The following is a 26,483-nucleotide window of genomic DNA, read 5'->3' as shown; positions in this document are numbered from 1 at the left end:
AAGCTTTGTAATAAAACTACAACATAGTTCTTGACTGGTTAAAATGAGTTGTTGGCTTCAACGTGAAACTTAAGAAAGCAGAGTAGTGAATGGGGCGTCTGCTTTTTTGTGACTTTTTTTTGTATCCTGGTGACATAGTTCAGTGAAAGTTTATTTTCAAAGTTTGAATGAATCAATGGAACATCAGTTAGTCAATATTAAGGTTATCATTTAATATGAAGATGAGTAAACAGAATCCAGTTTTTAATGAATGGTTAACATATCTTGCAGTCTGAAAACTATTTTCCTTTTTTTTAAAAAAAAAAAAAACAACTATGCAACTTTCCTTCTCTTTGAGTGTTTGTACATATCCTCCTAGCATTCCTTATTTTTCCCCTTATTAGAAATCTCTGTGGGTTACAGCACTGGTGTTCTGCGACTATGAATTTTGCACTCCTAGGCTTTCTCCCAAGTTAAGCCTCCTTGAGTGGATACCAGAACAAATTAAGGACTTCTGGAAGAAAGAGCATTAGCTTTTAAGACACTTGAAGCAATGGCATTAAATGTATGTGTGCAACAATATTCCTTTGCTACTTTTGTAAATTTGGCATCGACATTTGACAAGATTGACCCAGCACCCCTTTGGCAGAAACCAACACACACCAGTATCTGCTCTAATAAGATCTTTGAACTAACTAGAAACCTGCAACTCTCAATTTTGCTTCAACTGGCACTGCAGAGAAACTGTTTGCCCTCTAGAAAGCTTCTGCACTGCAGATAAATGTGTATTTTTCCATAGTAGGACCTAGTGCTCAGATGTTTTTAGAATGACATTGACTATGTTTGAATATTTTAGTTGCAATTACGTTGGGCAGGATCAAAGGCAAAACGGACACTGGTCATATCATGGGAGAGTATTTGCAAAATCCATCTCTGCTGGCTCCCTGAGAATACTCTGGGGATAGATAATTATTTATTGATAGTATTTCTATCTTACCCTTCAGGCAAAAGGGCTTACAACTTGATAATTTGACAGTTCCCTGTAGTTTTTGCTACCTCTCATTTCTAGCTTGAAACTACATCCAAATTTGCTTTAGCCAGCATGAGCCAAAAACAGGATTCCTCACTGTCTGTACTTTCAATGCTTTTGAGTGCTTGGCTTCACTGAGAATGAGAAAGACCCTTATTCTTCTACTGGAGAACCCTTTTCTGTAGCTGCTTTGCCATGGATACTAAAAGGGCAATGAAGGGAAATTACCGTTTGCAGTCAGAACTAGGCTTTGTTTTCAGGCCTCTTTTCAAACTGTTTGTAAATGCAAAACTTTGTCTGTGTTGTATTTTCAGACTGTGAGCTTCGCTGCCTCTATTACACAATGCTATTTGTTAACTTAAGCCAAGTAAAATGCAAAATACAGCAACTACATAGGCCAGGTCCATCCTGAATTTCATACCTGTTAATGATAATCCCAGAGCGCTCTAGTGGTGCAGCGGGTTAAACTGCTGAGCTGCTGAACTTGCTGACCGAAAGGTTGATAGTTCGAATCTGAGGAGTGCGGTGGCTCCCGCTGTTAAGCCCAGCTTCTGCCAAACGAGTAGTTCGAAAACATGCAAATGTGAGTAGATCAATAGATACCGCTGCTTCAGGAAGGTCAGGCGCTCCATGCAGTCATGCCGGCCATATGACATTGGAGGTGTCTACGGACAACGCCGGCTCCTCGGCTCAGAAATGGAGATGAGCACCATCCCCCAGAGTCGGACACGACTAGACTTAATGTCAGGGGAAAACCTTTAACTTAGTAAGTCAGGTAAAATGCAAAATACAGCAACTACATAGGCCAGGTCCATCCTGAATTTCATATCTGTTAATGTTAATCCCAGAGCACCCTGGTGGCACAGCGGGTTAAACTGCTGAGCTGCTGAACTTGCTGATCAAAAGGTTGGTGGTTCGAATCCAGGGAGCAGGGTGAGCTCCTGCTGTTAGGCCCAGCTTCTGCCAACCGAGCAGTTCGAAAACATGCAAATGTGAGTAGATCAATAGGTACCGCTTCTTCGGGAAGGTCACGGTGTTCCATGCAGTCATGCTGGCCACATGGCCTTGGAGGTGTCTACGGACAACACCAGCTCTTCGGCTTAGAAATGGAGGTGAGCACCACCCCCCAGTCGGGCACGTCTAGATTTAATGTCAGGGGAAACCTTTACCTTTACTTTAATGATATTCCCAGTTAACACCAAGTCCTAAATACGGAAAGTAAAAAGAAAAAACCCTGCAAATCTGCAATCATTTAATCAGTTCCACATTTCACAGTGAGTTTTAAGTGTGAAGTCTGATTCACATTTGTCCCTCTATAAAATCCTATAAAAATTATACATTTTTATACAATTGCCCAGCCTTACAGAACTGAACCTGATGGAAACTGTAAGTCAAAACATCAAGGCAACCAAATGTTTCCAACTAGGATAGAGCTTCTCTTCCATGGGATGAATGCATATGCACATGTATATTACAATGTATATATTGAAAAATGTGGGATTATCCACTGTACTCAGTATTTGCTCTGAGTGAAAATCTGTAAAGAATTTACAATACAAGACAATTTCTTAAAACTGGTGCAATGTAAAGTCACTTCATCTTACTTTTGTGCAAGACCTTTAAAAGATAACATGTTCATCTGCGAAAAATTGTTATGTGAGAAAGCAACAGAAATTCCAGCTTGTTGTGCTTGCTGTTATCTTTGTATCTGATTCTCAGCATCTACCACAGCTGCCAAATATAGTACAGATATAGTTCAGCTGGGCCCCCTGGTGGCGCAGCGGGTTAAACTGCTGAACTTGCTGACTGAAAGGTCAGCAGTTCAAATCTGGGGAGCGGGTGAGCTCTCGCTGTTAGCCCCAGCTTCTGTCAACCTAGCAGTTCGAAAACATGAGTAGTTCAATAGGTATCGCTTCGGCAGGAAGATAACCAAATCTGTCACTCCTTTCCACCTGTCACTAAGGAGGCTGTCCAGACTTTGAATCGGTGCTTGGCTGCTGTGTCGGACTGGATGAGAGCTAACAAATTGAAGTTGAATCCAGACAAGACAGAGGTCCTACTGGTCAGTCGTAAGGCCGAACAGGGTATAGGGTTACAGCCTGTGTTAGACGGGGTTACACTCCCCCTGAAGACGCAGGTTCGCAGCTTGGGAGTGATCCTGGATTCACCGCTGAGCCTGGAACCCCAGGTCTCAGCGGTGGCCGGGAGAGCTTTCGCACAATTAAAACTTGTGCGCCAGCTGCGCCCGTACCTTGGGAAGTCGGATCTGGCCACGGTGGTCCACGCTCTTGTCACATCCCGGCTGGATTACTGCAACGCACTCTACGTGGGGTTGCCCTTGAAGACTGCTCGGAAACTTCAACTAGTCCAACGGGAGGCAGCCAGATTGCTCACCGGAGCGGCATACAGGGAGCACACCACCCCCCTGTTATGCCAGCTCCACTGGCTGCCGATCCAATTCCGAGCACAATTCAAGGTGCTGGTTTTGACCTATAAAATCCTATATGGCTCCGGCCCAGTGTACTTGTCCGAACGGATCTCCCTCTACACACCACCTCGGAGTTTAAGATCCTCTGGGGGGGCCCTGCTCTCGACCTCGCCTTTATCGCAGGTGAGACTGGCGGGGACGAGGAGCAGGGCCTTCTCAGTGGTGGCCCCTCGCCTGTGGAACTCACTCCCCGGGGAGATTAGAACAGCGCCCTCCCTTCTCTCATTCAGGAAACAGCTGAAAACTTGGATGTGGGACCAGGCTTTCGGAAACTCTGGCAGCTAAAAAGAAGGACCATAATGAAAGGCAAATATTGTAGGAACCTATTTTAACCTATTGGACCTATGGAACGCGAAACACTGACCATGAGATTGCTTATTGTTGTGCTATGGTGCTATATATTAATGTTTTAATCTGTTAATTATTAATTACTGTTTTTATATTTGTATGTATTTGTATAAGGGCATCGAATTGTGCCGTCTGTGTAAGCCGCCCTGAGTCCCCCCTCGGGGGTGAGAAGGGCGGGGTATAAGTAGCAGAAATAAATAATAAAATAAATAACGGTGCTTCATGCAGTCATGCCAGCCACATTACCTAGGAGACGTCTATGGAAAACGCCCACTCTTCGGCTTAGAAGTGGAGATGAGCACCAACCCCCAGAGTTGGACATGACTAGATTTAATGTCAAGGGGAAACCATGACCTATACTTCAGCTAACAAGGTATGTATGTTCCTGGGCATTGCTTTTTAAAAGAAAGGATCAGATACCAAAGGCAGTAATAACATGTAAGGATTGCATAATACACATGGACCACAACTCCCCTAATCCCTGACTATTAGCTTTCTGAAGTTGGAGTTCAAACGATCTGGAGATCTAAATGTCTAATTTGTTTAAATTATATAACCTCTAATCACATGAAATTACCACATTTATCCATGTCGAGAAAGCAGCCACAGATTCTACCTAAATAGTTAAGCATAAGAATCTTATTTTTGAGTCAGGGTATATTGTGGTTTAAAGTTAGATGATGCGAGGTACAGTTTATTTTCTTACATCTTGTTTAAGCTGCATATTAAAGATAATCTTATCACTTGCGATTACAAATTAAGAAGAATACCGCATATGTTTGGCAAAAGACATTTGTATTATTTCAAGAATCTTTTATTGAAAGGAAAATAAATCCACTTATTCTCACCACATTGAAACTGTGCCCTTTAAAAAAATCTACCACACTAAAATTTGGAAATTGAATTTTTTTAAAAAAAGAAATTGACTCTGGTCTTATTTGAACAACTTGGTAAACTGACTAGGAAATAAGCTTTGCTGGGCTCAAGACCATGGGGATTGTTAAAAGTAGTTACAAGGTTTTAACATATATGAAAACTGGAATTAATCGAAGCTAGCACTAGTATACTTCTATCTGTATTTTCATTTCCATAGCATAATTGTTTTCTGCAAATCAGTGATCTGTAGTGACTAGAGTTCGAATTCCCACTATGAAAACCAATACTGTACTCTCTTAGCCCTAAAAAAAACTCATGATAGGTTTGTTTTAGGATCACTGTAATTCAGAAAATACTTGAAAACATACAACAGCAAAGGACCAGCAAATAAAAAACAAAGTAATGGTTTCACTTTGACATTAAGTCTAGTCATGTCTGACTCTGGGGGGTGCTGCTCATCTCCTTTTCTAAGCCAAAGAGCCGGCATTGTCCGTAGACACCTCCAAAGTCATGTGGCTGGCATGACTGCATACAGCACCGTTATCTTCCCACCGAAGTGGTACCTATTGATCTACTCACATTTGCATGTTTTCGAACTGCCAGGTTGGCAGAAGCTGGATCCAACAGTGGGAGCTCACCCCGCTCCCCGGATTCGAACCGCCAACCTTTTGGTCAACAAGTTCAGCAGTTTAATCCATTACACCACCACCAAATATCTACCCAGATTTCAGTTTCCAAAGCAAAACTGTCTTAAATATAAAACTTCCTGTTATCTTACTGTTATTTGTTTTCTGCTCCCCTACTTTCTGCTTTCATATAATGTTGATACTGGTTTCATAGGTAAAACAGAAATGCCGATATAAAACCAATCCCCATGGTTTCCAATTGGCCAGGAGGTTGGAAAAGGCTGCATTTCATTATTGGGTCTATTTAATTTATATGCAGAACACGTGATAGTTTCAAGGAAAGTCTCAAAGGAAAGAGACCTGAAATTTGTAGAACGAAAACACCAACAAGATATGCAGATGATACCATATTATTTGCACAATTATCAAGGATAGTTAAGAAAGGAAGTGCAAAAGCTGAACATTAAAGAAACAAAAACAATAACCATGGATGATGTAAACACAATGAAGAGACTAAAAGAGCAAAAGACTTACCATACCTTGGATCAGCCATAATTCATAATGGAAACCTAAGTCAAGAATTCAGCAGAAGACTGACTTGGAAGGGTGGCTGTGAAGGAGCTACAAAAGATGCTCAAGTATCAAGAGATATCAGTAGATAATAAAATTAGGAACTTTCATAATATAATATTTTTTGTTTCTATTATGCAGGAGAGCGAAGACACTGGTAGGAAGAGAAACATCTCATTTGAATTCTACAGATATCATGGGCTGCCGAAAAGACAAATGGGTCCTACAGCAAATTAAGCCTGAACTCTACCTAGAAACCAAACTGAAGCTGTAATACGACAGGCATATTATGAGATGACAGGACTCAATACAAGAGATAACGCTTAGTAAGGTGGGGGCTGATAGGAAAAGAGGACGACAAAATTGCAAGGTTTTTTTTTGGTCCCGAGTATATTTCCCCACCTGTATGATGGTCTATTTTTACAACCCCGTTCCTTTATGAGTTTTCTCCTCACAAACAATCTGCTTCATCTCTGTCTCATCCTGATTTTAGTATTTTTAATGTTTTAGTTTTTTATCTTGCACATGCGGCTTGCTTATTGTTATTTTATTGTGTATAATTTTGTTTTATCTTTTTTTGTATTTATATGTTGTATTATTTTACTGCATTGTTATTGTGTTTTGGTTTCATTTTGGGATTGGCCTCATGTAAGCCGCCCCGAGTCCCCATTGGGGGGGTATTAAATAAAGATTATTATTATTATTATTATTATTATTATTATTATGTGGACAGAATTCAATCAGTTTCTGAGCTTGCAGGACTTGAGCAAGACAGATGGGGATAGTTTCTTGGAGGTCTCTCATTCAAAAGGCTAGCCTAAGAGAAAGCTGACTTGATGGCTAACAAAATCACAAAAAAAATAAAGCATGGGAAACCGTTGTATATATTTTCATTTATTTACACCAGTGTACACTATTTGGCACAGAAAAAAATTCCTATGGTCGCCATACAAAACTCTATTCCAGCTACAAATTCGTAAGTGTCATGCTGCCACCTATTGGATCAAAATCAATGCAAATTCAAAGCAATACATTCCATTTCCAGGTGATCCTGACATTCATATATTTGACTTAAAATGTCTCATGGTTTAACAGGTTGATACAAACCCATGAATTCAAACCTTGTTTGGTGTTTGAGCCTGAACCAAAGGCAGTTTAAGAAGAAAGGCACCAGAGTGTATAAAGCTCTAAGATTATAGATCAAGGAAACAAATCATTAGCCAAGAAAAACAATTTGTGTAAAGACACTGTAGTCAGTCATTACTGTTTCTTACAGTTCAGATTAAACAGAATTCCAGGCACAGTATGGAAATACCAAGTGGCACAGGGGTTATCCTTATCCAGGCAAGAAAAAATATAGCACAAGGCAATGTTTATTTGTGTTTATAAAATCCTTCACCAGTCTTCTTTCCCAGTTTCTTCTCCTCTACCAGTTTATTCAGCAGCGGGCTTTGAGCAAAGAGGGGGTTGTTTGGCTCCAATGCCTGCCACCCTGGCAAGAGAAAGGAAAAAGGGAACAGTGGCGTTCATTATATTATATTATATTATATTATATTATATTATATTATATTATATTATATTAAGCAAACACATATTTCAATTTGGTAACCTATCACAGATGTTTCCATATATGAGGGTTATCCAGAAAGTAAGGTTACAAGGCACATAGCTCTCGCGGGGAATTTTTGCAGGAGAAGTTGGTATCACTGCCGTGTAGTGGGAAGATAGCAGAAGCGCACGAGCGGTGCCAGTCGTCAGTAGCTCATCAACTGGCGTTGTGGTGGTTAGAGATGAGAGTCCTCATTCCGTTTCCCTCTGAGTGCGAAGTTTGCGTTGTAATGTTGTTGTTGTTCATTCGTTCCGTCATTTCCGTCTCTTCATGACCTCATGGACCAGCCCACGCCAGAGCTCCCTGTCGGTCGTCACCACCCCCAGCTCCTTCAAGGTCAATCCAGTCACTTCAAGGATACCATCCATCCACCTTGCCCTTGGTTGGCCCCTCTTCCTTTTTCCTTCCATTTTCCCTAGCATCATACTCTTCTCTAAGATTTCCTTTCTTCTCATGATGTGGCCAAAGTACTTCATCTTGGCCTCTACTATCCTTCCCTCCAGTGAGCAGTCAGGCTTTATTTCTTGAAGTTGTAATACGCGTTGTAATACGCTACCTAAATGCTAAGGGCATGAACGCCGCTGCGATTCATTGTGAGATCGTTTCAGTTTATGGAAAAGATGTAAAGTCACGACAGCATGTGGCAAAATGGATACGGAATTTCAATTGTGGAAGGACGGAAATTCACAATGAAGACAGAAGTGGACAGCCGTCCATTGTGACTGATGATGTGGCTGAAAAAGGCAGCCGGAGACTTCTATGGTAAAAACTCATCCCACAGATGACAAAATGTATTGAACTGAATGGTGCTTATGTAGAAAACTAATGTGATACCTATGTTACAATCCATATACGTTTTATTAAAATATATTCATTCTTTGAATTTAAAAAAAATCTTGTAACCTTACTTTCCAGATAATAATAATAATAATAATAATAATAATAATAATAATCTTTATTTATACCCCACCACCATCTCCCCCAACGGGGACTCGAAGCGGCTTACATGAGGCCAAGCCGGAACAACAAATTACATTACAATAAGATACAAATTGCAATAAAATAAACAACATAACATTAAATTATAAAACATCAAAGCATATAAAACAATATACACAGAACATAAAAAGGAAGAGTAAACCAAACATAATAACAATGAGCGGGCCGCATGTACATAAAATGATTTAAAAACTCAGGGTGAGATAAAGGGGCAGATCTATTTGTGAGGGAGAACTCACCCCTTGTACAGAGCAAACTTCGCACTTGGAGGGAAACGGAATGAGGATGCTCACCTCTAACTCTCATCACAATGCCATTGAGCTACTGATGACTGGCACTGCTCGTTCACTTCTGCTGGCTTCCCGCTACACGGCAGTGATACCAACTTCTCCTGCGAAAATTCCCCGCAAGAGCTACATGCCTCATAAACTTACTTTCCAGATAACCCTCGTACTTTCCAAAATGCTTCATCCACAACTAAGGGTGGTTCCACACAGCCCAATATTGCAAACTATCAAAAAAGCTTGATAAAAATATAAATGTTTAAATAACTCGGGAGAACAATGGTTTACATCAAATATGTCTTTTAATTTGTGAGGTGCACTGGGCCTGTCTTGGGATATAAGGAAAAGCAGATATAATATGTGAACCCAGTCCAAAAATATACATACCATCTATAATATATTTGGTGGTATCCAAGCCAACATAGTCCAAGAGTTCAAATGGGCCCATGGGATAGCCTGTCCCCAACTTCATGGCTATATCAATATCTTCCTTGGTTGCATCTCCTAAGAAAGGAGATAAAGATTAACAATCAGATAAAGAAAGATCACCATTTGTTCTCTTTCTCATAGCATGAACTTGGTGCAGAAGTATTAGCACTTCTCAAGAAAACTGTAGTTTTCAAAAGTCAGTTGTCTACAGATTTACTGTTGATACAAGAAACCAGAACCAAGAACTATGACTCACAGTGGTTTCAAATAGGGACCAGATACATGATATATATTCAGTGCTTATCTGTTGTCATCAGTTCAATATGTGGAGCCCCCGGTGGGGCAACAACTTAAACCCTTGTACCAGCAGGACTGCTGACTGAAAGTTGGCGGTTTGAATTCGGGGAGCGGGGTGAGCCCCCGTTTTGTCAGCTCCAGCTTCTCATGCGGGGACATGAGAGAAGCCTCCCACAGGATGGTAAAACATCTGGGCATCCCCTAGGCAATGTCCTTGCAGACAGCCAATTCTCTCACACCAGAAGTGACTTGCAGTTTCTCAAGTCGCTCCTGACACACACACAAAAATTGTTTCGAGTTTGACCTGTGGCAGACAGGGTTACAACTCCTCCTGAAAATGCAGGTTCGCAGTTTGGGAGTACTCATGGATTCGGCCCTGAACATGGAGGCCGAATGACCAGGAGTGCTTTTGCACAGTTAAAGCTAGTGCGCCAACTGCGCCTATTCCTGAAGACGTCAGATGATCTGGCCATGATGGTACATGACTTGGTTACATCTCAGTTGGTCTACTGTAATGCACTCTACGTGAGGCTGCCTTTGAAAAGTGCTCAGAAACTTCAGATGGTTCAAAGAGGAGCAGCCAAACTGCTAACTGGGGGTGGCCTCCTCTATTGCAATGGCTTCACTGGCTGCCAACACGTTTCCCGACAGAATTCAAAGTGCTGGTTTGGAGCTACAAAGCTCCAGTTCTGGTTATCTGAAGGACTGTATCTCTTTCGATGAACCTGGCAGACACCTATGATCAACTGGGGAGGGCCTTCTCTCTGTCCCACCACTCGATCAGGTGTGCTTAGTGGGAAAATGGGAGAGAGTCTTTTTGGCAGCTGCTCCCAAGAGACCAGGATGGTCAAGATGTTTCTGTGACAAGAGGCATTTGGAGGCAGATGAGGGCCATGCTGCTGGGGAGGTTGTGGGTGGGATTCTGTGAGAATTGTGAGTTTAAAATGTAATTTTAACTATATTTATTATACTTTAACTGTATTTTAACTTATATCCATGATATAAACATTTAATTTTTCTCTTGCCATTTGTAAATTTATTGGATTGTGTTATGCAATTGTGAACTGCCTTGAGTCCCCATGGGGAGAAATGTAGGGAATAAATAGAGTTAATCATCATCATCATCATCATCATCATCATCATCCAATTTTAGATTATATTCCTGACTCTTTTGCTATGAACATGTTTCTATGGTTAATGCATATATTCCTCAGCAGACATCTAGGTCTGACAGTAGTAATTTTATAAACATTTCGTCTACAAGAATAACAATAATAAAACTTTATTTATATTCCTCTCTATCTCCCCAAAGGGACTCAGGTCGGATTCCAAACATAAAAAGCAAACATTCAATGCCTGAATACAACAATAGATCTATACTAACAAAATTTATACAACCCAACATATAAATACAAACTATAACTTAACAAATTAAAATTAAATAAAAAGGACAGCCTGTTATAACAGACATCGAATTGAAACAATAATTTCCCATTTCCTTGGGGCAAAACAATTAATCATTGCTCAAGATATCTACTGAGCTGGTGGACATGTATCTACTGCTTCGTGTGGGGGAGAGGGGGTTCTAGTGAAAGAATGAAAATGAAGCCGTAATTATTGACATCTAATGCAGAAAACTCCACTAGAATTCTACCTATTTCACTAATATCTTCAGTTATTACAACTGAACCTCAACATTTGCAGATTTCATTTTTTTAGATTTGTTGATTCATGTATTTTATTAATATGTTGTCTCTAGATCAGTGGTTCCCAATCTTTTTTTGACCAAGGACCACTTGACCAGGGACCACTCTCCAACATTAGTACCAAAAGGGTTACAAATCAGTCTTTGGTCAATGCTAGATTCAGTTTGGTTATTTGGGGTGCTGATTCAGAAAACTGCATTGGATAGACCACATCAGCTCTAGTTTCAGATACAGTACACATGCCATCCAGTAGTCAATAGCTGCTTGCCCACAGAAGACCATATTGAATAAGTTTCGGCACTATAAAAAGGGTTTTGCAAGACCAGTTGCTCTTGTTGCAACAGTGTAGTAATGGTGAGGCTGTGGACCATATTTCTTGTGGATTACTGGTTGTCCACGGACCACAGGTTGGGAACCATTGCTCTAGATCCTCCAACACAATTCTATGGTCAAATTCCAGGACAGGTTAACTATAGACTTGCACTAGAGATTGCTAGAAAGAACATTTCTTTAGGCATTTATAGGTCTCCAGAGAACCTAGATAGTTCTAGAGGTGTTCTCTACAATAAAATGCAGATTTTTAAAAAAATTCTAGTTTTCCCACTTTTACAAGAGTCCTGTGCTTCTAACCTCCAGAAAATGTGAAGGAACAACTACAATTAGTTTTAATATAGTTTTCAAAATCTATAGTTTTTAAAGCCACAACAAGAATGGAAATCAGGACACGGCTATTCAAATTTAAATTGAATATATATTTGAGCAGAAAAAGTCATATCTAGTTATTCACCCATGTAAATTTAATAGTTAACATATTTTATGCATCCCAAAATAAAACATTTAGCTGACGCATTTTATATGATGTCTTAGATGAAATTAGCATTGTTTGTGAAATGCCACTCATGTACTTTAAAAAGAAGATATCACTAATTTGTTTTCATTCTGCCTTTGAGGAATAATTAGTGATATTTGCTGATGGATGAGCAAGAAGTATCGCTCATTTTGTTTCACAAGCCGAAGACAATTTTTATGATCTACAAAGGGAGCTTTTAATATTTAAAATATATTTACAGAGATCTTGATAATGGAGGCCTTTCATCTATAAGGGAAAGCTGACTTCCAAATAAAATGTTTGAAACAACATTCTTAAAAGCATGAAAGGGGGCTTAAGTTTGAACACTTACACAGTGTAACTTTCTTTAACTCTTCACAAAGCAAATGTGCTTCCTTTGAAGTCAAAATTTATTTCAAGAGTTAACTTGTGCTGAGATTTAAACATTACGATTTCCTCATTTTTGTCTACACGAGTATAAGAAGTATATGGACAGGAAGTGCTTCTTCTTCTGTACTTTGTTCTATGACAACAACAACTGGGTCGTTGTAGGTTTTTCCGGGCTATATGGCCATGTTCTAGAGGCATTTGCTCCTGACATTTCGCCTGCATCTATGGCAAGCATCCTCAGAGGTTGCTACCAAACTCACACATTTTGTATTTTCTCTGTTTGTTTGCTTTGTTCTGTTAGAAATGTAATATAATTGACTGGCTGCCCTGACATGAGAAATAAAAAAAAATATCCTCAGAGGGTACCTCCTCATTACCTCTGAGGATGCTTGCCATAGATGCAGGTGAAACGTCAGGAGAAAATGCCTCTAGAACATGGCCATATAGCCCAGAAAAACCTACAATAACCCAGTGATTCCGGCCATGAAAGCCTTCGACAATACAAACAACAACAACATACTCAAAAGGTCAGAAAAATTCTCAAAAGCAAGCTCAATGGAGGCAATACCATGAAGGCCATAAACATCTGGGCTATACTTGTCATAAAACATACTGCTGGCATCATAAACTGGATGCAGGCAGAACTGGGCAATTTGGACAGAAAAACAAAAAACTCATGACCATTCATAATTCACTGCATCCCCACAGTTATGTTGACTAGCTATATCTGCCTAGAAGGTCTTGTGGCAGATGAAACAAGCAGTCAAAGAAGAAAAACATGCCCTGTCAGAATATGTAAAAAAGAAAAAAAATATATAATACTGAATGTACTGCACCATGTCCTTTCGCCAGCCTCACACAGTTCCCAATTGTTCTCATTCATTCCCAATTGTTCTCATTCAAACCAAGAGGGAGGTTTTGAAGGACCAGTGAATGATACGGAATGGTGATGGTGCATTAGAATTGCGCATGTAAACCCACTCTGGCTCGGTTTTCACTGGCACCACCCCGAGGGATGCGGGGGGGGGGGGGAGACAACTTGCAGACAGTGCTGTTGCCTCCTCCTTCTTTCCTGTTGGGTTGGTCACTCATGCAGTGGTCACTTTGCCTCATCCGACTCCACCTTCTGGCCTCGACCTGGCAACCCAAGAACTTGGCCTGATGGAGGGGCACAGCTTCCCCTTGTCTTTCAGCCAAGTTCTTGGGCAAGGAGGTGGAGCTGGGCAAGGTGGCCACTGTGTGAGTGACCAATCTGACAGGAGAGGGAGAAGCAACAGCATTGGCTGCAAGGTCCTTTGGTCCCAAGACTGCCAGATCAAGGTGCAGAGGTGGAGCTGGGTGAGGAGGGGCAGCAACTATTAAGATAAGGAAATACCCATTGGGGGTTGGTTCCAGAACCCCCCGTAGAGACAAAAATTCCATGAATATTCATCCTATTATATACAATGTTGTAGTAAAATAGTGTCTCGTCTATAAAATGGGCAAAACAAGGTTTATGGTTTATCTTTACCTCTTTCAAAAAGCCGAACAGCTTCCATAAGGTAAGGTACAAGGAGCCTGTTCACAACAAACCCAGGAGTGTCCTGTGAACAGAAAGAAATGGGCTTAAAATAGAGAATTCTTACAATATGATTAAATATCTCACCACTAAAAAGAGAAATCCTGAGAACCTGACAATTATAGAAACAGGGTGTCTTTTTGGGGGGCGGGTGGGTGAGTTATACAGCCTCAAGACCACATTTTGTGCAACCTTGCTTGGTACGCATTCCAACAGAGGATATATGAAGTCTCAGGGGAGCCTTCTTCCTCTAAGCCAAGAAACGTACCATGGGGCAAGCAAAAGAAATGGGTAAATTTAGGCTTTCCCAGAATACCCATTCTGGTTTCAGTTACAGCTTCCCTCTTAGCTCTGAAAGGTCCACAATTAATTACAGTTGTCGGTCCACATTGGCAGATTTGATTATTTGTGATTTTGATTGATATCATATCTTCAATCTAGATCTCTCTAGGTCCTCCTGCATGACTCTATGATCTATGAACCACAGAATCTTGCTGGAGGACCTAGTAATTCCTATAGGGAGCAATGGTCTAGGCATTTGTAGGTCCCTCCAGCACAATTCTCTGGTCATCTTCTGGCCATAGAATCATACCGGAGGATGTAGAGATTTCCAGAGAAGCATTCTCTTAGGTTAAAAAAAATATTCACATTTTCCCTCTTTTTGTGACGGTCCAGTGCCCATAACCCTTACATAAGTGGAGGGCCTATTGAAATATACTTCCTACATTCCAAGTAACTAGAGCCTGAAGTAGCATATTAAATGTACAAATACTATTGGAATTTTTTGTTAAGGCAACAATAATAAGAGCCTTTCTCATGCAAAAATAACATCATGCCTAGCAATGTTGTTACTATGTATTGTCGAAGGCTTTCATGGCCGGAATCACTGGGTTGTTGTAGGTTTTTTCGGGCTATATGGCCATGTTCTAGAGGCATTCTCTCCTGACGTTTCACCTGCATCTATGGCAAGCATCCTCAGAGGTAGTGAGCTCTGTTGGAACTAGGAAAATGGGTTTATATATCCGTGGAATGACCAGGGTGGGACAAAGAACTCTTGTCTGCTGGAGCTAGGTGTGAATGTTTCAACTGACCACCTTGATTAGCATTTGATGGCCTGGCAGTTGTTTGGTGTGGCTTGTTAGTGCCTGGGAGAATCTTAAAACATCTGAGGGAGAATTTTGATATTATTTTCTGAAATATTGGGTTGAAATACTGATGGCAACAAGCTTCTTATTTGACTTTTGTAACAAATCGCATAAAAAACTCCTTAAAAAAAACTTTCCCAAGCTCTGCACAAAAAATGTGTAGAGCACACTTCATTACAAACTAAGTTTTTGACTGCTGTAAATGGTATTCCTTATTGAAATCAGGGATGGGCAGCTTATGAACCTCTAGATGTTTTTGGACTTCAACTCTGATCATTCCTGGCCAGCACAGTCAATGTTAGCAGATGCTTGGAGTTAAAATTCAACAACGTCCAGATGATCACAAGTTAACTTTCTCCTAATTCAAATGAAAACTCTGACTTTGGATTGTATTGAATTAGAGAAATATTATTTGATGGAATTTGAAGCTTTCTGTATCTACTTAGATCACACTCCTTTAATTAAAAATGTACTTACCTTACATGCTACTGGATTCTTCCCTAATGCTTTGGCGAAATCGACGAGGGACTCAAAAGTCTTTTCACTGGTCATGGGTGTCTTGACAACCTGGCACCAAAAAACATAAAGTGAAGGATGACAGTCGTCTCGCTATAACCAACAGCAAGCTGTTGTTGTGCCTTCAAATATTTTCCATCTTATGGAGCCCCAACCATGGGGTATTATTGGCAAAATTTGTTTGGAAGGCTCTAAGGCTGAGAAAGCGTGACTTGCTCTATGTTACCCACTGGGTTTCTTTGCCCAAGGACGGATTTGAAACCTGGTCTCCAAAGCTGTACTCCAGGGGTCCACTAACTTTTTAAACAGAGGGCCAGGTCACAGTCCCTCAAACTGTTGGAGGGCCAGATTATAATTTGAAAAAAAAAGAATGAATTCCTATGCACACTGCACATATCTTATAAACAATACAATAATTAAAATGAAGAACAATATTAACAAATATAAACTTATTAGTATTTCAATGGGAAGTGTGGGTCTGCTTTTGGCTGATGAGATAGGATTGTTGTTGTTGTTGTTGTTGTTGTGTGCTTTCAAGTCATTTCAGACTTAGGTTGATCCTGAGCAAGGGCCAGGTAAACAATAATAATAATAATAATAATAATAATAATAATAATAATCTTTATTTGTACCCCGCTACCATCTCTCCGATGGGGACTCGGTGCGGCTTACATGAGGCCAAGCCCAAAACAACAATTACATAAAATAAAACCGAAAACGCACATAATCAACAATTATAACGCAATTACATAAAACATATGACAACATAGCAATATAAGATTACAATAAACACAATCACAATAACATGGGCAAGCTACATGTAATGGATAAAAGAAAAGCTGGTTAAATGACCTTGGAGGGCCGTATCCGGCCCCCGGGCCTTAGTTTGAGGACCCCTACTGTATTTCAATGGTCAAACCACAACTGCCCCTCTCTACCCATAAGCTACCTTTCATAAAATGTAATGTAAATATTCTCATAAAACGGAATACTAGACAACCAAACAACAAACAAATCATGCTCAGTTCCTCCATAATCCAAGCAATTCAATGAAAGGGAATCATTCCTTTTTTTACCTCTCTTTCAACAGTTGTTGTTGTGTGCCTTCAAATCCTTTCTCCCTCGTGGTCTCTGTGAAATCGCGCCTATGGTAGTTGATGCACCTGTGAAGCAACTACCATATGTGTGAATTTCACAGATGACCACTCAAAGAAACATGGTTACAGGAGAGCAACCATTATTTCTGAATTTTGGCAACCCTAAAGTGAACCTATCACATGGTTTTCTGAGGCTGAAAGCGACATTTCTAGGGTCACAAACAGGTTTGCATGGGGGAGGGGGCTCAAGCCTCTTCTCCAGAGGTGGAGTCCAATACTCAAATCACTAGCTGTGGGGGAAACATTCTCACTGAAGACTTTTGTATATTGAGGAGTTAGTGATATGGTGCCTGAATGTTTTGGTTGTATCCCATCGCTATAAATCTTTACTAGAGCAAGGACAGAGAGAGCCTGAAGGATGTTATCAGGCTGGCCTCTGGTTTTAAGGCAAGAATTCAGCTCAACTTTGGTTCATTAGAAGCACCTGGTGGGAAATTACCCAGGAAGCTGGCTGGTGCATAAGAGGGAGGCAGTTTATTTATTTATTTACTTTATTTGTATACCGCACTCTCTCAGCCCGTAGGCGACTCAGTGCGGTTTACAACCAGGGCAATATACAAAGTGCACAACAATAGTATTAGCATTTAAAAAACAGTAACTAAAGCAACTAAATCACATAGCAATACATAAGTATAACAATATAACAACAATACATCCATATAACTAATCCATCACGTCTCATCAATAAAGTCATAATCCGATCTCCTCGTCTATTATTCCAAGTTCCAAGTTCCAATCTCAATCAATTGATTGCACTGCTTAATTAAACGCCTGTTCAAAGAACCAGGTCTTCACTCTTCTCCTGAACGCCAGCAAGGAGGGGGCCGATCTGATGTCTGCGGGAAGGGCGTTCCACAGCCGAGGGGCCACCACTGAGAAGGCCCTGTCTCTCGTCCCCGCCAGTCGTGCCTGCGAGGCTGGCGGGATCGAGAGCAGGGCCTCCCCGAACGATCTTAATGTCCTAACTGGTTCATAGGGGGTGATGCGTTCGGACAGATAGGTCGGGCCAGAACCGTTTAGGGCTTTAAAGGCTAAAGCCAGCACTTTGAATTGTGCCCGGTAGCAAACTGGCAGCCAGTGGAGCTGGCGCAACAGAGGAGTGGTGTGCTCCCTGAGTTTGGCTTGCTTATTGGAATCTCGACGTAGGTATAGACTGGTTACTGCCCTGCATGAATTGGCCAAATTGGGATCTTCCTTGTGGCTTTTCCTGGGGTTCCCACAGTGGAAAATGGAAACTGTGTATTGTTTCTCTTGCTTTCTGTTTACATCTTTATCTGCTTTATTGTAAATACATTTCTTTCTTTATTCATCAAACACCAGTGTGCTTATTGTATCCAGATTCACAAGAACTAATTTGGCAAAACACTAGCCATGCCAGCAATCCTCTTTCAACTATTCAGATACATTATAAAATGCATTCTGTAGTTTTAATATAATGGTAGTTTCATCTGTGAGCATGTAACATGTGTTGATACAGTGAGCCTCTTACAAAGCATGGTCAAAACATGCTTAGTTTCAGAACAAGAGGCCTCAGAGCAAAGGGCTGCATGTGAATTTCAGCCAGTCTGAGTCCCTCTACAGAGGTAGAGAAGATCGAGATATAAAAGTTTTAAATAAATGTTTAAATAAATATAGCTACTTGGATGACCAGTGCAAACAACAGCATGTGTATAGGTAGGCTGTTGAACCACCGCGCTGCTGAACTTGCTGACCAAAAGGTTGGTGGTTCGAATCCGAGGAGTAGGGTGAGCTCCTGCTGTTAGGCCCAGATTCTGCCAACCTAGCAGTTCGACAACATGCAAATGTGAGTAGATCTATAGGTACTGCTGCTGTGGGAAGGCAACAGCGCTCCATGCAGTCATGCTGGCCACCTGACCTTGGAGGTGTCTATGGACAACACTGGCTCTTTGGCTGAGAAATGGAGATGTGCACCACCTCCCAGAGTCGGACACAACTAGATTCAATGTCTATTAAAAACAGCATTCTTATGTTGTTCATTAGTCGGGAGGGTATGTAAAGTCTCATAATCTTACACAGGGTACACTGGGATGTCATATTCAGTAGGTTTATGTTGCCTTGAGCTAACTGAAGGAAACTCATGATATAAATGTTAACAAATACACAAATCAGATTTCTGGAGGTGTATGTGTGGACAGATAATAATGAGCACATCCACTAGCTTTTTAATTTCCTGTCAACCAAGTCAGGACAGGATATACAGCCAGCTTTAGAATGAAACTGAAGACGTCTCTCTGGGATGTGCAAGAAATATGAACTCTGCCGAGCTCTTACTTACAGTTTCCTCAGAGTCCACAGCACATCCCTTTGCAACTCTGCCTTCACTACCATCCTAGAATTTTTCCCTTTGGTTGGGGGTTACATGAGAAGAAAGGACTACGTGCTTGTCCTATTTAAGAACTGCTTGTGGATATAAACTGGCAACTTAACTCGAGGGGTTTTTTTGTTGTTTGTTTGTTTGCTCAATTATTCACATTCCAGCATCAAGGCAGGAGACAGAACAGTACTAATCACTGACCTGACATAATAAGGCTGCTTTGATTTTAAAGATGAGATGGTAATTTAAGAGACAGCCCTTGCACACAGAAGCAACTGTCATTATGTTCAATGCACACAAACAAGTGGCAGAAGAATGCAGAGTGCCCAGAATCCAGCAAGCAATACTTAGGTTGCAATTGCAGTGCTTAAGCTTTATTTTAAATGATGTATGTGTTATTGGAAAGGTAGAAGCAGCAGTGCTTTTCCCATGCACTAAATCTGTGCTTCTCAGATGTGGAGGACAGGGAATATTTTTTCACCAAATGTCAGAGACTGGCAACTAAATGATTTTCTTCCGTGGAAACTTTCCAGGGACCAGCAGCCAGTAGATCAGTGACAGGTTTATAGATCCAGGGACCACCGCTCTGAGCAGCTTTGCACTAAACCACAGTTTAAATAGTCACCTGGAAGCTTCTTTTCAAACTGACTTCTATTAATAAGTAGCTGGATCCCTCTAATTAGGAAGGTCTTAAAAGAGTATCATTTAGTACTAATGAATAGTTCTTTGAAGTTCACAACCATGTGGACAGGACTGATTGAGAGGGTCAATCCCCATGGAAACATCCTATCTGAAGGCTTTCAAGCATTGCATGAGATGTGTGTATATGTGTGTGTGTTTGTGTGTGTGCGTGTGTGTGTGTGTGTGTATATATATATAGGTTAATGTTTTAAATGTTTTTAAATGTTTTATGTTGTTGCTGGGCATTGAATTTTTCCTCTGTAAACCACCTTGAGTCGCCCATGGGCTGAGAAAGGCAGTATACAAATATAGTAAATAATACATACATACATACATACATACATACATGCATACATAAAGGTAAAGGTTTCCCCTGACACTAAGTCTAGTTGTGTCCAACTCTGGAGGGTGGTGCTCATCTCCATTTGTAAGCCGAAGAGCCGGCGTTGTCCGTAGATACCTCCAACATCATGTGGCCAGCATGACTGCATGGATCGCCGTTACCTTCCCACTGAAGCAGTACCTAATGAACTACTCACATTTGCATGTTTTTGACCTGCTAGGTTGGCAGAAGCTGGGGCTAACCCCGCTTCCTGGATTTGAACTGCCAACTTTTTGGTCACCAAGTTCTGCAGCACAGCGATTTAACCTGCTGCGCTACCAGGGGCCCAAGCGCATTGCATTTGCCCCACAAAATAAAAACATGGCTTCTCCTGTGAATATTTTATTTTAACATATACAGTTTTCTTGGAAGCTAAGCTGGATCAACCTTGGTTATCCATTGGATGGGAGACCAACTATGAATACCAGGTGAGCTGTATTTTAGAGGAGAAAACTGGCAAAACCATATCTGAGGAGTCCTTGACTAAGAAAACCCTGTGAAATTCATGGGATTACCATATGTTGACAGGCATATATATATACACACACTGTCCAATGAAAATATTTATCCCTTCACTTCTTTACAGCAGTAATAGAATCCTCAACATCACATAAATAACAGCATGGACCAATCACACCACAATATTTATTTTGAGGGTTTTCCTCCCAAGATCCCTTACCTCCACAAGTTTCATCACAGGCACTGGATTAAAGAAATGTAGGCCACCAAACCGGTCCTGCCTCGTGGTGGCATTGGCAATATCTGTGATTGGCAAGGAAGAGGTGTTGCTGGCAAATATTGTGTGCCTGTGGGGAAAGAAAGCCCACTTCATGTTGGTTACTTTATAATCCATGCACTTCGAAATATGTAAAGAATAAAGGATTTTCCTTGAAGTTAAGTCTAGTCATGTCCGACTCTGGGGGGTGGTGCTCATTACCATTTCTAAGACGAAGAGCTGCCATTGCCCCTAGACACCGCCAAGATCATGTAGTCAGCATGATTGCATGGAGTGCCGTTACCTTCCTGCCGAAGCAGTACCTATTGCACTACTCATATCCGCATGCTTTTGAACTGCTAGGTTGGCAGAAGCTGAGGCTAACAGCGGGAGCTCACCCTAATCTTTGGATTCGAACTGCCGACCTTTCGGTCAGCAAGTTCAGCAGGTCATGATTGCATGGAGTGCTGTTACCTTCCTGCCGAAGCAGTACCTATTGATCTACTTACATCTGCATGCTTTTGAACTGCTAGGTTGGCATAAGCTGAAGCTAACAGTGGGAGCTCACCCTACTCTCTGGATTAGAACTGCCGACCTTTTGGTCAGCAAGTTCAGCAGCTCAGTAGTTTAACCTGCTGCAACTTGGAAATATCAAGTAATATTTCAGCAGCATAACAGTCTTAGTCAGGCATTCCTGAATCTCAGATATTATCTTCAACAGCTTGAATTCTGGGCAAAAAAGTCCACATAGCATGCACTTTAAAGTTCAGGTTTCCATGTTCAAATAAGTCGTACATCATTTTAATCCAGTATGACCCCAAATTCCATTATAAAAACCTATTCCCATATCTGCAGCACCACCTAGTGGGATATATAATAGAAAATAATTCGATTAAGGAATACCACAGACTGTTTGAGTCTAGTATCACTGGCTGGGTTTCGATTCGGAAAATAGGCATAAATCCACTAAATGTGAAACAGCTCACATAGTGCCTTGTCTTTATCTAACACAAAACGAAGAGTGTTTCAAATCCATAAGAAAAAAAGTTTGGCAGGAAGGACAAACTCAAAAACTATCCCAGTGACATGAAAGAAGGTTTAATGCAAGGTGTGAAAAAAACTATTTGTTTTGGTTTTACATCCCATCAGAACTTGTGCCTCCTTCATTAGTGATAGCGACATTTATACAGCAATCTGCAAAATATATGCCTTTTAAATTGGCCTATATTCCACACATTTTTAGCCCTGCAGCCTATTTAGCTGATTAATTTAAATCAGCCCAGAATTAGCTTTCTGATAGCATTGCTCATTTAAAATATAATTCTTCAGAACCTATGGTAGCGGGGAAGATTAAACCTATATGGCGTTAGCAGCTGGAGGCATGGGTGGGGTTTTGCTTAAATAATTCATTGAAGGTGGTTCTTTGGTAGAGGAATATCTTTTTAATCTTCCCTCACAAGCAGAGGATTGCTCCACCTTCATTTTCTTCAGAAGCTAATATCTTCACTCATTTCTCAGACAACTCCCAGTGGGCACAGCGAGATGAACTTCAAGTTATAAGTTATCAGAGAATAACCCGCATGAAAAGAAGATAAGCTTCCAAACTTGCCGTGGAACTGTATCTTCATCTAGGATGTTTTATTTGGAAATCATCTCAGGTTTCAACCTTGAGAGTGATTTTCTTTTTCAAATTGTTGTGCTGCTGTGGCTTAAATAAAATATTGGGCTTTACAGGCCAATGGATACTCCACCACAGACATCAGAAGAGCCACAAGACCGAGAACAAGCCGCGAGAGTCAAGACGAAGACCCACCCAGAGGAAAAGTGTTCTTGCCATACATCAAGGGAACCACTGACCGCATAGGGAAGCTGATGAGGAAACGCAACATACAAACTATCTACAGACCCACCAAGAAAATCCAACAAATGCTACATTCAACAAAGGACAAGAGGCATCTTCTCACCTCTGCAGGAGTCTACCGTGTACCATGCAGCTGTGGACAAGTCTACATAGGGACCACCAAATGCAGCGCCCAAACACGAATCAAGGAACATGAAAGGCACTGCAGACTAATTCAACCAGAGAAGTCAGCCATAGCAGAGCACCTGATGAACCAACCTGGACACAGCATTTTATTTGAGAACACAGAAATGCTGGACCACTCTCACAACCACCATGTCAGACTACACAGAGAAGCCATTGAAATCCACAAGCATGTGGACAATTTCAACAGAAAGGAGGAAACCGTGAAAATTAACAAAATCTGGCTACCAGTATTAAAAAAACCCTCTAAAATAACAACAGCAAAACAACAGAAAGGAAACAATCAGGGACATCTAATCACCTCTCACCAAAAGATTTCCCCAGCCACTGCCAGGCCATCAAATGCTAATCAAGGTGGTCAGTTGGAACATTCACACCTAGCTCCAGCAGGCAAGAGTTCTTTGCCCCGCCCTGGTCATTCCACAGGTATATAAACCCATTTTCCTAGTTCCAACAGACCTCACAACCTCTGAGGATGCTTGCCACAAATGCAGGCGAAACGTCAGGAGAATGCCTCTAGAACATGGCCATATAGCCCGAAAAAGCCTACAACAACCCAGTGATTCTGGCCATGAAAGCCTTCAACAATATAATACAGAAAATATTCCACCATATGAGAAAAATGCCAGCAGAAGTATTAAGCTACCATATAGCATCAGAATGAATTATTCATTCCATTTTTAATATATCAGTGCTCTCTGAGCTAAATTGTGGCAGGAAATTTAAAAAGGTGCTTTCTTCTTCTTGCACTGACCCATACGGAAAAGGAATCTGTGAATCTCAGCTTTGCCAAGGTGAACTCAACCACCAAACTGGGCTCTACATGTCAATGGAGATTCCACCACAGACATCAGAAGAGCTGCAAGACCAAGAACAAGGCACGAGAGTAAAAACAAAAATCCACCAAGAGAAAAAGTGTTCTTACCATACATCAAGGGAACCACTGACCACATAGGGAAGCTGATGAAGAAACACAAACTACCTACACACCCAATAAGAAAATCCAACAAATGCCAAGTTCAGCAAGGGACCTCTGCAGGAGTCTCCCCTCTACCATACAGCCGTGGACAAGTCTGCATAGGGACCACCAAATGCAGCATTGTCCAAACATGAATCAAGGAACATGAAATGCATTGCAGACTAATTCAACCAGAGACGTCAGCCATAGCAGATCACCTGATGATGAACCAACCTGGACTCAGCGTATTATGCGAGAACACAGAAATGCTGGGCGACTCTAACAACTATCATGTCAAAACTATATAGAGAAGCCACTGAACTCCACAAGCACATGGACAATTTCAACAGAAAGGAGGAAACTATGAAAATGAACAAAATCTGGCTACCACTATTTAAAAACTCTAAAATCAGGACAGTAAATAAAGAGGAACACTAAAAAAACAGGGGAATTCCAAAAAGGAATCAATCAGGGCCAGCTAGCACCTTCCAACAAAGGATCCCCAGACAGCAATCAGTCAGACTTTGAAATTACAAGGCCATTAAATGCTAACCAAGGTGGCCAATTGCAACATTCACACTTGCCTCAAGCAGATAAGAATTCTTTCTCCTACCCTATACATTCCATAGATATATAAACCTTATTTGCCTAGTTTCCAACAAACCTCACAACCTCTGAGGATGCCTGCCATAGATGTGGGCAAAATGTCAGGAGGGAATGCTTCTGGAACATGGCCATACAGTCCGGAAAACTCACAACAACCGAGACCCACATACCATTTCCAGTATGTGGGTCTATGAAAGAATCTTACATCCCAAATCAATGGGTGATTAGTTAGGCAGCACAACAGAAGGTGTATCTACTGGTCAGATATTTGGATGTTTTTCTTCCAATTAATTAATTTTGTAGTTATTTACTCTATTTATACCCTGCCTTTCTCTACCCCAAAGGGAACTCAAGGCAGCTTACACCAAGGCAATTATTCAATGCCTTAAAATGCATACAATTCCAAAAATTAAAATTAAATTAGACTAAAATTGAAACATATTAAGCATTTAAAAATATTACTCATTATTAAGAGAAGAGCATGCATAGGACAGGAGGTTTTAGTTCCACCAACCTCATGAAAAATGAATAGGCATTTTGAACAGGCTATAGCTATTAATGGCCTTTTGTATTAGTTTTGGAACTGAATAACATACTCTGGTGCAAACTTATCCAGTGTCTTGAAGAGCTCATGTTTTGCCGATAGATTTTCCACAATGGCCTCCACTACAAGGTCAGTACTATGTACAACTGAGACGGGATCTGTGCTTGTGCCGATGTTCTTTAACGTTTTCTCAATGAACTCTGCACCAGCCTGAGAAGTTGGAGAAAGAACAAAAAGCACAGAGCATTTCATTCATTGTCACAGGAGGATTCCCAATCATGGAAACAGGAAACAGTGAACCCTATTGAAAGCCGCCATGGAGGACCTAGAACAGTGTTTCTCAACCGTTGGGTCCCCAGATGTTTTGGCCTTCAATTCCCAGAAATCCTAACGTCTGGTACACTGGCTGGGATTTCTGGGAGTTGTAGGCCGAAACATCTGGGGACCCACAGGTTGAGAACCACTGACCTAGAAGATTCCTAGAAAAGTACCTCTCTAGGAATTTTCCAGGTCCTCCAGGTGAACCTCCAGTAAAACCATACCATAGAATTACCTGGAGAACGTGAAACAGTCCAAAGGAGGACATATGTGAGTAGGTAAAATCATGATGTACAAGTTCTACATGTCATGATGTACTGGTCCTACAAGACTGGATATACTTTGATTGTACTTTTCCTGCATGGCAGAGGGTTGCACTGGATTGTCCATGCAGTCTCTTCCAACTTATGATTATATACAAGTATGGGGGTCATATTGCATTCTAACCAGATGTGAGGGTGATTTGACTGCGACATCTGTCACCCCATTGATTGCCAGGGTTGATCTGGCTGGCTGGCTGGGTGTCCCCTTCCTCCTTCACCGCTCCGTGTGTATCCCTTCCGAAGCTGTGAACTCAATGGGATGATGTCCCAGGTATATAAGGTGTGTACCAAGGTTTCCAGTCTTCGGTCTGGGGGGGGGGGGCATTCTAACCCAGTGCCACTAAATGGCCAAATTCTTCCTCCCAGACAAACTTCCACCATCACCATCATGTGGAAATCTTTTCACTTGCCTTTTCCTATGCTTGGCACTGACGGTGCTGGTGGAGGAGAAAATGAGTATTCTAGAACCAAGGAACTGGGTTCCACCAAGGGTCTGGGACTGAGAACTTTATAGGGACACCATCACTGGAGTCAGATCTCTCTTCCCCACATAGCCAACCTCACTTCGTTTGCAGATCTAAGATATACACATCTAGCATGTGGCTGCCTATAATAAGAATGACTATAGGTACAGCATGACCCCCATATCTGAGGGTATACATTCCAGGTAGGGTTTGCTGTGATCTCCAGTTTCTCATATCTATTGAAATGAAGGACTTCTGCTTCAAGTATACCATGGAG

The 26,483-nt window shown here is 41.2% G+C and overlaps 1 protein-coding gene across 1 annotated transcript in view; it reads right to left on the bottom strand.

Moving 5' to 3' along the window:
* Positions 1–6,790: 6,790 nt before the first annotated feature.
* HADH (hydroxyacyl-CoA dehydrogenase) overlaps positions 6,791–26,483 on the bottom strand; it is a 29,058-nt gene continuing 9,365 nt past the window's right edge. Inside the window, exons 3-8 of the mRNA XM_060779118.2 lie at positions 25,154–25,311; positions 20,914–21,040; positions 15,641–15,730; positions 13,971–14,043; positions 9,197–9,313; positions 6,791–7,409 (exon numbers count right to left, since the gene is read on the bottom strand). Of these exons, the coding sequence (XP_060635101.1) occupies positions 7,291–7,409; positions 9,197–9,313; positions 13,971–14,043; positions 15,641–15,730; positions 20,914–21,040; positions 25,154–25,311 (684 nt within the window). The 3' untranslated portion in view covers positions 6,791–7,290. The remainder of the gene's footprint in view (positions 7,410–9,196; positions 9,314–13,970; positions 14,044–15,640; positions 15,731–20,913; positions 21,041–25,153; positions 25,312–26,483) is intronic.

Source organism: Anolis sagrei, chromosome 5, assembly GCF_037176765.1.
Source record: "Anolis sagrei isolate rAnoSag1 chromosome 5, rAnoSag1.mat, whole genome shotgun sequence".
NCBI classification, from domain to species: domain Eukaryota; kingdom Metazoa; phylum Chordata; class Lepidosauria; order Squamata; family Dactyloidae; genus Anolis; species Anolis sagrei.
This window is presented reverse-complemented; position numbering and strand designations above follow the sequence as displayed.